Source organism: Harmonia axyridis, chromosome 5, assembly GCF_914767665.1.
Source record: "Harmonia axyridis chromosome 5, icHarAxyr1.1, whole genome shotgun sequence".
Taxonomy (NCBI): Eukaryota; Metazoa; Arthropoda; class Insecta; order Coleoptera; family Coccinellidae; genus Harmonia; species Harmonia axyridis.
In genome coordinates, this window is record NC_059505.1 from 34,809,594 (window position 1) to 34,823,269 (window position 13,676).

Genomic DNA, 13,676 nt, shown 5'->3' on the forward strand with positions numbered 1-13,676 from the left:
CATCGCGATAGTTACACTCAGTATAAAAGAAGATGATATTTCAGAAAATGTATTTCAAATTACGTGATTTTTGAAATGCTAAAATCATTAATATAAACCGAAAAAAATCGAAATTTTGTCTAATGAACAAATCAAGGCATTTAGATTTACATTTCTGTAAAAGAAGTTAGGTCAGGCGACCTAGCCGACCACCTGTTGGGACATCGGAAAATATCCACCTACTACTTTTTTGAAATAGTCATTTCCAGCTCATGGAATTCTACGTAAAATGTTGCTATAGGAATGTTTTACAGAAATGGAAAATTTCCAACAAAAGAAAAGTAAGAGCAATATCGAAAATGAATATTTTCGAAAAACACCCTGTAACTAACGGTAGTAGCTATGGAGTTGCGGTTTTCGCCAATGAGTTTCTCATGAAAATTGATTCTTAGAGACACCGACATCAGTTTTCGTCTATCTAGTATGGAAATAGGACTTCTCATTCGAAAGTTTTCAATTTGGCCCACCCTGTACAAATATTTCAAAAGTAGATTCTTGAATTCAAAGGCAAGACTTTTCTATTTTCATTCTCTGATTAGGCCTAGATGGGAATTTTCATAATGAGCTATGCCCCCTTGAAATCTGCACAATGAAGTTTTTCTAGGCGAAAGAAATATAATATTTCAACACTGCCGTCCGAAAAATTCTGAAAACTGCCATATTTTCTTTAAATATTCAAACAGGAAAGGTTGTAGACATATAGTAGTAATACATCAGTATGTCAAAATTCCGCAAATTGTTGGAAATTTATTAAATTTGTTTATTACAACAGAATTTGCTCAAGAAAATAGGAATTCTTGAACGATTTCAGAAAAACAATTTTCCAATTACCACGTTCCAAGAGAAGTAAATACTATCCTTTTCAATAATCTTTTTTCCATTGAAGAAAAGGAACTGCTCATAAAAATGATAAATGCATGCTTGAAAAGTTTGATTTTTCCAGTTATTATTCAAGATGCCATATATCGACATAAAATCATGGGAGAAGAAAATTTTGCAGTCGATTTTTTTCCTATGGAAATGAACTTCTTATGAAAAATATTTTTTTTTTGAATATGCAGAGTCATTATCTTGAACTAAATAACTGTATCTTTTAGCATCTCATCTTGAACCTTCTCTGCAAACAACCAAAGTTCGTTCTCAAAAAGATATTCTTTGCTACGATGGGTTATCAGAACAGAAAAACAGAAATTTTTTTCAGTTCAAAAGCTATATATCTGAATTTTCGAAAAACTTATTTTATCGATGAAATTTATATACACATAAAATTCCGTTGTAATCTGAATAATAGGTAATGAGATTTTTCGTCCACATCAGGACATTCTACAATTTTGCTGAAAAGTCCAATGACAAATATTTATCACATTTCATAACGACTCAAAGTAAGTTAATCCAAATAGTCATACATTGAGGATAAAAAACCCTCCAACTCAAACTTAATCAACTCATACGATCTAATTTATCGATAAGAAATAAACCAATCATATCTCAAGCCGTTCGACATAAGTGTGAACTCAAATTATAACGAACTTGACTTGTAGTGATATTAATTATTAACGCAATCCAAACATGAACTATACGAAGCAATTATCAACTTCCTTGAAGGTAGTCAACTATATTTATTCATCTTTGAGCAATTAAAGCAAAAAGGTACACGATATTCTCGTTCACCAATCGAAAGTTGTTCAATAATGATTATATGTTGGATTACGTATATTTGAAGAAGCAAAAAATAAGATTTACTTTCTATCCAATAAAACCATAGGATATCACATTAATAAAACTTAAAATTCGGATTTTTATGACAAATGCAGGCAAGTTTTTATGTAGGTGAAGTTTTAATAAATAAACATAATTCTTAATCTTGATTTGAGAACTGAATTTGCAATTTTTGAAATGAAAAATGCGAAATTTTGGTGTTGAGCGACAAAAATTATTATATCACTAAATTGCTGACCTTCATGAATGTGAATTGAGTGATGTTTGGGCTGAATTGGTTGACATTATGTTGAGGTTTTCATTTTATTATTTTTCAGTCATGAACTATGATTCAATTGAGATTGATTGATGAAAGTGCCAAATTTATACAGAGGAATAATCTAACAATTTTAAAGATATAAAAAGAGGAAAATTGTTTCAATCACTCTATTCGTTTTATAATCCTGATCCTCTGTAAAAATTCGGAGTCAATCTAACACCACTTCACAACTCAATCACAGTCACAAAATTTTACGATTATTGAAAAAACAAACACAGAAGCACCTGCTAAAAAAAGGTGTGAAAAATATTAACCAATTGTGAGTACTTTAAAACACAATCGTAAACCAATCGTTTAAGATAATTTACCATCCTACAGCCAGTGGATTCTGAATGAACTGACTCGTCTTCACTGCTGTAACCAAATACAACCTCAATGCGGTATTCCTATGAGAACGTTAGAGTGTATCAAATGAGAAGATATTCGGTATTGGCGACTGAATATTTTCACTGTCGATGGAACAAGTGTTGGGAGATTGTTTTGCACCAAACAAAGAAGGTTGTACTTCTATTTCCCTCCTTCTTAAACAGATTCTATAACCCTAATTCCTGAGAGAACTAGTCCAACTGACATACATAGAAAAGAAGATATAAAATCTTCCTACTTTCCTGTGATCTTCATTCGATTTGCAACCTCGGACATGTACAAAGTTTTTTAAAACCGTTGGTCATCTGTTGTTCAGTTTGTACATCCACGATTGTGATAATGAACTCTAAAGTGATCTGTGCTGTGCTTGCACTTGGCCTTGTGGCCTTGGCCCAGGCTGGACCAGTGGTTGACAATAACAAAGGCCACGTGGATAACTTAGTAAGACTGCAATACTTCTATTAGTACAATCGAATTTTTTCTATGAATGAAAATTCTCAACTTTTTTATCACAGTCAAAAATAATCGTAATAATTGTGGGATGAGAAATAACGTTTGAATATTGCAATTAATATTTTATCACTTTAATATTCATTCATGAATTACCTTCACAACCATCAAAAATTCATCTGGCAGATATAATTTGAATTCTGAAAAAAATCCGGTGAAATAAAATGCAAAAATTTATTCAAATTTTCAACAGTATCTGAAAGTTTCTCAAGATTCAATGAAGTTTCGTAAATAACCATAAGGTCGTTCATTAAATGTTGAATATTTTTATGAAATGGCACAATTATTTATTTCGAAAATTTCCACAAAAACGTTCTAGCTAGATAAAACAAAACTGAAACACAGTTTTACCAATTATAAACGAAACAAAATTTTTTTTGCATCTTTTCGTTTCAAATGTAGTGAAAAAGAAATTATTAATTTCTTAACATCATCATTCATAGCACTTAAAGTATCTCAAACATAACCCATAAAATGATTGTAGTCATTTTAAAAACCATATTTGTTCTTCAGGTCAACACCAACGAATACAGTACTGTAGAGGCATCCCTACTGAAAAAACTGAACACAAAATGCTCCACCAGAGACATCAGCGCGTGCATGATGCTCAAACTAGTCACCTATTTCAATAAGATGCTGAAAAAATCATCAATTGAATATGGTGACGTAGAAATCACCCAAACATCAACAGAAAAAATTCCAGAAGACACTTCAAGGAGTCTGAACGATGTTGATAACATGTCTGAAGAAGAACAAATCAGTGAAGTCATCACAGACAAACTGTCCAGTTTCATCAGGACCAGGTCTTTGAAATGGAAGGTAGGTGGAAGATCAAACAAGAATTAATTTGATTTTAGTCGAAGTCGAAATTTATGTACACAGACGATTAGTTGCCTGAAATACACTAATAACTTGAATTGTTTCCAAACAAGCTTTTATTTGCATAAATTGCTATGCTAATAGCAGTTCTAGATATTCAATTGTTCGCACGAGCTTGTTAAGGTTGGTAGTATTTGCAGAAGATATTTGAGGTAACTTGCAATATAACATCTGAATCACGTGCAATTTTGCTTGACAAAAATAATCTTCTCTTTCCTAATTTGCAGAAGAACTTCTGAATATCAGATCGACTTTGATTTATTTTATATCTCCATATCCTACAATTTGAAGGAAAAAATAACAAAAAATCTTCCATTTATTTTGCAATACGTAATTCATTCTTAAAGGTATTTTTCCAATTCTTCTTCGTCTCATTTTCTTTTCCCAAAAAGTTCAAAAAACTAGAAATGAAACAATAAACATAGAAGGAAATGTCAAAACAGTCTTCTTAGTTACTTCATATCAATTCAGCTTTTGGCAGAATATAAATAGATACTCAGATACTCTTCGAAAAGTTCTAAATCTTCTAAGAATCTTAGATAGCAAAAGGTATATTAGACAAAAGACTTATAAAAAAATTATAAAAAAGGAACTGAAAAAGTTCGACCATTTGAAAAAAAACTTGAGTAAAACTTTTCCAACACCCATTCAAAAATACTTTGTGAGAGCACTGACTAAAGATAAAGAAATTTAAATATTTCTGTGATCTTCACCCGTCAAATCAAAATTTCGCACTTAACCTCAATTTCAATACCAACACCTCGAGGAATTTGGCTCGATGGTCATGAGAAGTAGTTATTGACCTCAAAATGCCGAACTCTACAGCAATTATAGGAACACTTCTTCCTGGGTCGCTTCTAACACGCTTGAACTTTCACATAATTCAGAATAATGCGGATTAAGAGATTCTCTAACGAAGATCACGGTCGAGATGCTGTACAAGTCGTCTGGAGGAGTGTAACCCTTTTTTACCGAGATCGTTACTTTCTTACAACCTTTCATTTTCTCTTCGAAACAGATGCACAATCGTTGCAGGTGCATATCAGTTTCATATGTTGACCTTTATTCCGGTAATTAGTTGACTTTCCAAGAATCATCATTATTATGCTGAATTTTCTCCTCGAGTTAAGTTTGTCCCATAGTCATTACTGGAGGAGTTGTGCTGAAGATGTTGATCTAATGACATTGAATTTTTCACGACTTATTACTACCTTGGGAATGTCATTATTGTTTCCTTATGGAGAAAGTAATGCTACATTTATTATCTTGGTTTTCCAGGAAGAAGGAAATTTATATTAAGTATGGTCTTCATGGGAAGTTCTTCGTGAATATGTCTTTCATTTTACCTTTAAATAACTTCAACTTTTAATCTTATTCAATGTTTCTTTCATTTTTCTTTCTTGTTTCGTTTTTTCATTTAATTTTATTAATCACTTATGATTATTTAATCTTTTGACATTTGTCAAAAGTATCCTACTACAAGATAAGTTGCTTTGTTGAAGAGGATCTGTATGAAGTATGCACACATTTAGATATATTATTTTCTTTTAAGATGCTCAATAAAAAACTTTTCACGTTCTTCTATAAATTGAGTAAGAACTTTATAATAGCTAAAGTATTTGAGTTATGTAAAAATACTTTTTGTGTTGGAGACAGCTTCTTTTAAAAAAGTTTCTGAGATACTAGTAACCTTTTGCTCCAAAACGAAAGGAAGTAAGATAAAGTAATTTTGATACTAGGAAGGAACAACTTTTTTTTTTCGAACGACTTTGCATGTGTTCAATGGATTATTAGATCTGAAAAGTAGAATTGAGGTTTTTATCTCAGAAATTTAATGTTTCTATCAATATTTTCACCTGAAAAAACGGTGACATTGATTACATAGGGTGCTTCAAAATTAGATGCTTTAATGATGATAATACTAAGGCCACTTTAAGAGGTGAAGTTTGTATAAACCTACGTCCTAAACTTGAATTATGTGCTTCAAGATGTTAAAAATCCAAAGAATTTTTTTTATCATATCTTCTACATCTTTAAAAATGTTTGTCGTAGTCACTTTCAATATCTTAATCCCTTTATTTTTGATTTTGTCAAGTTATTCGGAGGTATTTCTTCAATTAAGTGGTGAAATCGTTCATTTTAATTTTAATTTTTCCATCCGATACCATTCATCGCAGAAGAAAATAAAAGAGATTTTGAAAAATATCAAATTTTCACAAAAATCAGTGGCGTGCATATTTTCGATTGAAAGTTGAAGTAGTATAAGCTATGATAATAAACTTCTTGAAACCTTAATAACATGTATCTCAAAAGTTAAGAGTGAAGAGAATTATAGGATTCAAACCATTAAGGATCAGATTCTCATTCTTGGACTCCCTGTAGAATGTAGATATATTCCTTTATGGTGTCTTCTATGGGAATTGCAAAAATAACAACCAGAGTCGATCCAACACTATTCAATACTTCAATACGATCGAACCGTTATATTCTCGAAATCAACACCAGAAGCAATAATTTGTCATAAATATTACTCTTTAAGATCAATTGTTCCGGCAAAATCTAAATACCGTATCACGGTATTCAAAATTGTCCTTAAACATTCTAAATTATAACGCCTATTCACCATAACATAATAATTCAACGTCCACAAACAGTCCACTGATCCAAATCACCTGAAATGGTTAATATATCTTGGGTCAATTGTGAATTTGTAGTCCGTATCCATTATTAGTACTTGTATCTGTTCTTTCAATAAACAGCTGGGAGATTAGAGGAGAGAATGATGTCGACTGTCAACTTCTATCGGATGAGGAAAATATAATTTTAATTAATAGAAGTGCATACCGTTAGGTTCTGCTTGTGACCTTTTAATCTTGGAGGAGTCAATAGCTTGAAGAAGGTGCGACAATAGATATATGTTGATTGCTAGTGGATTGGAGATGAATCTCAACTTTCTACTGCAATATCTAGAGATTATAAGTTAGGTTAAAATGCATCGTGAACTTGAATTCTATGTCTTATATCTATAGCAACTTTTTTTGAGAAATAATTACGCATTAGATTCAGTTTATTCAATCAAATATTCACACTATAACGATTTATAATCTAAGGGACATTTCAAACGATGATTTTAGTTCATATATGTCTCATTCTGCAATGTTATTTCATGACCTTGACTAAATCTATCAAAAAATATTTTAGTTGGTTAGTTTCTGATCATTAATTCAGTTCTTCCCATTTTTATGGAAAATAGCTTATATACCTTTCGAAGGAATTTGATTCTTGCAACTTGAAGAAGTATCTTAGATATCTTACCCCCTGCCAAATATGTTACAAAAGCCCCACTTAATTCAAAAGGGAATTACAACTAAAGAAGTATCTCAAGATAAGTAATTACCTGATTTCCTTTTGGATTATTATTTTAAATAATGAATTGGAATCGGTCGAGTAAAAAAACTACCCCAATTGAAATTTCATAGTTTATATTTTAGAATATCGCACCCCGGCAAGAACAGTGACGCAACTCAAAAATGCAGTATTTGAGAAATAACAAATGAAAGAAAACTACAAAACTCATATTAAAATAGTATAAGCTCCTTTTAAATTTCAAGTAGTTATTTTTGGTAGTGAATTCAATTATAATCTATAGAATAATATCATGGACCTGTAAATCAGTTTTTGTTAAATATGTGGTTTTACCAGGTCAGGTTAGGTCAGGTCTCTGAGTTTTGTCACTTTTCTTGCTTTTCTAAAATCAGTTGTTTTGTGTTGTGACCCCTTGAGTAATACTTATGTCACTTTCCAAGCCCACTTAATTAGAATAAAAAAGGAAGTTTAAATTAAGTGCTTTATTAGCTTATTCAAAATACAAAAAAATTACATGAAAATAGAGTAGTATACAATTCATGCAAACATCGAGTCATAAATGGGCTTATACAACGTGGGAATACTTTTTGCTGAGATAAGTGATTTGATATGAGCTTTCTTTATGGCAGAAATCTCCATTTTTTTCTTATATGCCGGAACGCACTTTATTGTAGAGATGCCCTCTTGCCTTCTCCTGGTATTATTGACATTGATCTGCCCATAATCTTTTTGTTCGTATGTAGTTTTCACAAAAATAATGCCAGGATCAGTCTTCTGCACTTTGAATACTTTTAGTTCGCTAGTTTTTATTTGTTCGTTGTTTGATGTTTTGTTAAAATTTGATCCTATCTGTTCAGAGAGTTTTTTTAAGTCGACAAAATCCTCGTAACTCAATTCTGTTACTTTATACGGATTTCCAGTTTTCCTTGCAGACCGAATTAATCTGACGTAATCAGTAGGAATATAGATGGGACCCGATTTAAGAGCTCTTTTAATTGACTTCTCTATGACAGAGTGCACATTGTCTCCTTCATTTTGTGTGTGTCCCCTGATCAAAAATTTATGTGTGATCGATTTGATTTTAAATTTTTGCACAGCATACAGGTACATGCCCATTATGAATTTGTTCTTTTGCTGGCCACAACAATTATCGGAGTAGAAAACAATTTCAAGGTTATCGTCATTTCTGGTTTTAGCTTTTTCTTCTAAGTATTTCAGAATGCAAGTGCCGATTTCTATGGCACCTCGATTTCCTTGACCCTCATGCCAAAAAAAACACTCGACTTTATCTGACTGAAGTTCATTTATAGTTAAGTTGTAGCTGTTGATTTTGCTTTTATAATAAAAGGTAGACGTATCTCCTCTTGGTGCTGGTAGCACCGCTTGGAGATCGTAAGTGGCGACTATAATTTTTCCTTCGCTTTCTTTTGCCTTCTTTTTATCCTCTTCTTTTTCTGTTCTTGACAAAACTTTCTCCTTCAAATGTTTATCATATTTCTCTTGTATCGCTTCTCTTTCTTCTACCCTTGCGTTGTTATACGAGCTGCATAAGTCGCACTGATCTTTTTTGGGGGTGAAAAAAGAGATGTTAAAATTGGTATTGAAAATTCGGGAATACATCGTCAGATTTGCAAACGGAAGGTTTTTTCCAATGCACTCGTTTTTGTAGTCACGGTGTAAATCAGCCAGGCTTTTTCCACCCTCTATGAACTCCCGAGAAGTTTGCGCGCGCAGGTAATGACTGTCAATTCTTGGGATAGTATTAATATGAGCAACAACACCATCTTTTATTGCAGAATCTACTTTGAAGTGGTGTCCGTGTTTACCCCTTAGATCTTCTTGAAGAAATCCTTCGTTTAATTTGGTTACTACAGTTCTAATAACTCGGTTGTTGATGTCCAGCGTGGCCATAAAGAAAAATTTGCAAACACGTACGTTTACTTCGTTGATTACGAAATGGAATGCATGGTTACATTGGCGCCTACTTCCTTCTTTCTTGTACTGATACTGAGGTCTGACGGCGGTCATACTTCTACAGATAAATTCTCGTTGGGATTTCAGACTTTCGAGTGACCAGTAGTTTTCAAATATTTCGAGCCTTTTATTTTCTTCAATTTTTCTTGAACATTTTAGCTTACATTTTTCACCACACGCTGGCCGTACCTTTCTTGCCTGCATTTCTGTTTTGCGAATTGATGATGATGTATAAGGTTTTCCAGCATTTCGGAGAAATTTTGCTTTAGTCTTCTTCCACTCAACTGGATTGGCTTTCCTTTTCTTACCTTTTCGCTTATTATCTGTTTGGGTATTGTCTGATTCGGCACCTTCTTTCTTGTTAGTAATAATATTTTCATTCTCTTCCAATCCTGATGACTCGGACGTGTTTTCAGAATTAGGAGATGATGTATAATGAAAATCTGGATCTATGTCTGAATCATCTGCACTTTCATCTAATGATTCTTTTTGTTGTGGACTTGGTTTGACCCGTTGGAGCCTCAATCGCATTGTATGCAGATTTTCAACACACTGCCATTTCGAATGTGATCCTTGATCTTCTGGTACTGTGTCGTTGTTCAATTCCGTCTCTTTCGTGGCACTTTCTTGTTCTGTGGTTTCTTCTGCACCATACTTTGGTCTAAAATGTGTCGTTTGATCTTCCTGTACTATCACTTTGGAAAAATCCGGCACTTCAATCACATTTTCTTGTCCTTCGCTTTCTTCTATATTATTATTCTCTTCATAAATCTGACTTTCGTCGTCGTTTGACTCAGTTTGCAGCCTTTTTTCGCCGAGGTCTCTGTTAGGTTTCACGCTTTCTAAAGTGTTCTCCACTTCACCAATCAAGCAGGTTTCTACGACTTCCATGTCAGAAGTTTTAAGTTTTTTGCTTCCTTCCTCGTTTTTTAATTCACAACTCTGCCCACTCTTCGGGATTTTCGTGGAGATTCCAGACACTAGACACGTATGTTTTAATTGCTGAAATTCCCCATTTAGTCCTTTTTCAATTTCAGCAGCAGCAGCAATAGCAGCTGCTAGAATTTTTCTACCTCGGTATCCTTGCTCTGGGTTCATAACGAATCTACAACAAATAAATTTCAAGCTACATTATTGATGTTCATTTCGTAGAGTAATATTATTCGCAATCACAAGGTTAGGTGACTACAATGTGAGACGTACTTTTGAATTAAGGAAAGTGACAACACAAAATACCGATATTCTAAGTCAGGAAGAGTGAGACAAGTCGAAATAAAACAATACAATAACATCCATTTAGAGATAATTCATTCAAGAAAAGCGATACAACACCAAACACTGACCGTCTCCATCAGGAAAAGTGGCACAAATCGAAATAAAACGGTACAAATCAATAGATATAGTGATAATTGATTCAAGAAAAGTGACATAACACAAAACACTAACACTTTCAATCAAGAAAAGTGGCACAAATCGAAATACAACGGAACAAGAAAATAGATTTAGGGATAATTGATTCAAGAAAACTGACACTTTTATGCTTATGACAATATCAAAAATTATATTTCACTTACCTTACTGCACGAAAACTGTCACAACTCGAAATGTTACGCTTTTCTTGACCGACAACATGCACACCTTCCTGTAACAATACTGAAGTGACACTGTTCTTGCAGTGATGAACGTGAATTAGCTTGAGAGTAAAACTGGCACAACTGCCCCCTAGCGGATGGATTGGGACTTAGAGATGTGTCGTTTTTCGTGCACGTGAGGATACAAAATACGCATTCATTGCTGTTATAAGCTCAGAATTCGTATTTTTTGAGTTGGGACACTGTTCTCGCCGGAGTGCGATATGTTGAATCGAAAAATCGAACAATAAGAGATATTTGCATAAAAAATTATTGTTAGTTATACTGTATTCATCCTCCTGGATCATGGATACGATTCACTCATTTTTAGAGCAGAAAATCAAGTTATCGAAAACCTAAGGAAACAGTTTTGGAATAAATTTTTTTCAATAGTGAACACATGCTATTGACTCAAAGCTCTGTGATTAGTGCCAGAACTTTGATGTGAAAGACCTGGTTTCGAGACACCGTATTACCTTTTTTTTCCATCGAAAAAAGAGGTCAATAGAAGAAAAAAAAATCATTATTTGAGATATTCTAAGAAAAAAAAATGAACTGTAGAATAAAATTCAGAGTATTTTTCGATAGTCTTGAAAATACTTCGGAATGATATATTTTTCGCAACTAGATACATACTCCAAGCTTTAGAGTACCATAAATCATATAAATTTGCTATAAGAATACACAATAATGTAATAACGACAATGGCATAGGATTAACACTTAGAAGTGACCAGTTTGAACATGATTATTCTTTTCATTTCAAATAATATAGTATTTTTATTTCCTCCAAAACCCTGGATAACAATCTCAATCTCTAACCTACAATTTTTGTTGAAGGCTTTCGATGGAACTGACGTTGTTGTCACTGGAAACACCGACAAAGATGGCGCTATGACTCTAGGTTTCTCCCTGAAACCAGATGAAACTTCAGGCAATGGCGATGCTAGGAAGAAGAAGAACAATGGAATGGGAATGATGATTGCAGCTGCTGCCATGAAAATTGGTCTGCTCAAGGCTTTGGCCTTCAAGGCTCTGGTATTACTCGTAGGAAAGGCTCTGTTGGTCAGCAAGGTGAGTAGTAGTTGCTAGGCTTGAAAAAATGAAATTAAATGAATTATTTCGTGTTATGATCGCCAAAATATTCAATTCTCATTAGAAGATCTCAGAAGAATAAGTAATGATAAATTTCGTATTCAAAATACAACAGAGCGAGTTTCCATAAATTTAAAACTCACAATTTATTGAAATCATATTCACTTCAAGCGCCATAATTATAACTTCTGAGATGATGCTCTATCAACAATATGAGACGGAGTTTTATTAGTTGCCTCTTTATGAAGTCATCAAAACAACATCTGGCTGCAACTTTAAATACATGATTCAATATTCAGTCAGTCTGCTAGGTACTAAGGGAGCGAATACATTGCAAGATTTCAGTATGGAAGTTTGCTCCACTTCTTAATGAATTCAATCCTATTTCCTTGTGTTTGTTAGGTTTGTCCTTGTTTCGAAAGACTTCGTTATTAAATTTTTCTTCATTGTTTTGATGAGATATAACTTTTATCATGGTTATTCTAGCCACTTTTCCCAGCATCAATAAATATTATTATTTCTTCCATCTGCATATACCTATATTCTGACGAAATAATTTCAATATGTCTAAGTGTAATCGATGTGTTTTACTTGTTTCCTTCCAACTTTAAAAAATCTCCAAATAGCAACTGAAACAAGATATTTCTTCATTCAGAGGAAAGGATAATTCAATATTTCAGAATATTTATACATCAAAGGTTGGGAGAGATGCGAAACATGAGTGAATCCACATTGAAGATTCCTATCATGTTTCCATTTGCGAGATATTCCATAACGATATATGGGCCACTACACATCACAGAAATGTGTAAAGCACATATTGCATTTCTCGGAACTATGTAGATCCAAATTAAAAAATGACCACTTCGTTCGTAATAATCTTCGAACAGAATTCACAGAATATGAATTATGAAATACCAGACTTCAATATCAAATTCTACGGTCATATGTTTCCAAGAAATATGTTCATTCGAGCAGAATATTGCCTTTTGACCGAATATGAATTTGCAGTATACGAGAAATTCTTACTTAGAAAGCCGTCCACTTTAGAATTGTCTGGTTTATCTAGAGAAACTCATTCAATCAAACAGGATGATCTGACCTGGTTGTAGAAAACTGATCTCAAATGTCTGTGGACATGTAGGCATGTTAGTGGGATAACTATTTTTCATCTTGAACAGGTTAGGTTGTTCTCATTTTGAACTCGTGAGAATTATGAACAGAATGGAGAATTCGTAGCTATCTATATGTTTGATTACTTAGGAAAAATGATTAATGAATGTCATAGTTCGTATTTATCAGGTTGTAGTTTTTTACTACCTCTTCAATCATTCTTTCGGATATCTTTCTCCTTTGTGACATAACCTAATATAACCTCCATTATTATGACAGCAAATGTCATGTCACTTGTCACGTTGGCATATCCATCTAATTTGTTTATTTTTTCAGCTCGCCCTGGTGTTAGCTGTCGTAATAGGCTTGAAGAAACTGTTCAGTCAGGAAAAACACGTTACTTACGAAGTTGTTGCTCATCCACACCATGAACATGCCTCAGTCAGCAGTGGAGGTGGCCACGATTCTTATGGAGGTGGTGGTGGATGGGGCAGGACCTTCGATGCCCAAAGTGCCCAAAACTTGGCATACAAGGCTCACGTACCAACGAACTAAATGAGAGAAAAGATTTTATAAGCCATATTGGTGGATATTATTTATTTTGTATTTATTTAATTTATGTAAATTTCTGAATTCTATGCCGTTCAATAAATCTAGTTTTGTAAA

At 33.3% G+C, this 13,676-nt stretch overlaps 1 protein-coding gene across 1 annotated transcript; it reads left to right on the top strand.

Moving 5' to 3' along the window:
• Nucleotides 1-2,688: 2,688 nt before the first annotated feature.
• LOC123680345 lies at nt 2,689-13,676 on the top strand. The gene is made up of 4 exons (XM_045618191.1): nt 2,689-2,884; nt 3,467-3,772; nt 11,643-11,876; nt 13,347-13,676. The coding sequence occupies exons 1-4, from the start codon at nt 2,783-2,785 to the stop codon at nt 13,563-13,565; spliced, it is 861 nt and encodes a 286-aa protein (XP_045474147.1). The 5' UTR covers nt 2,689-2,782; the 3' UTR covers nt 13,566-13,676.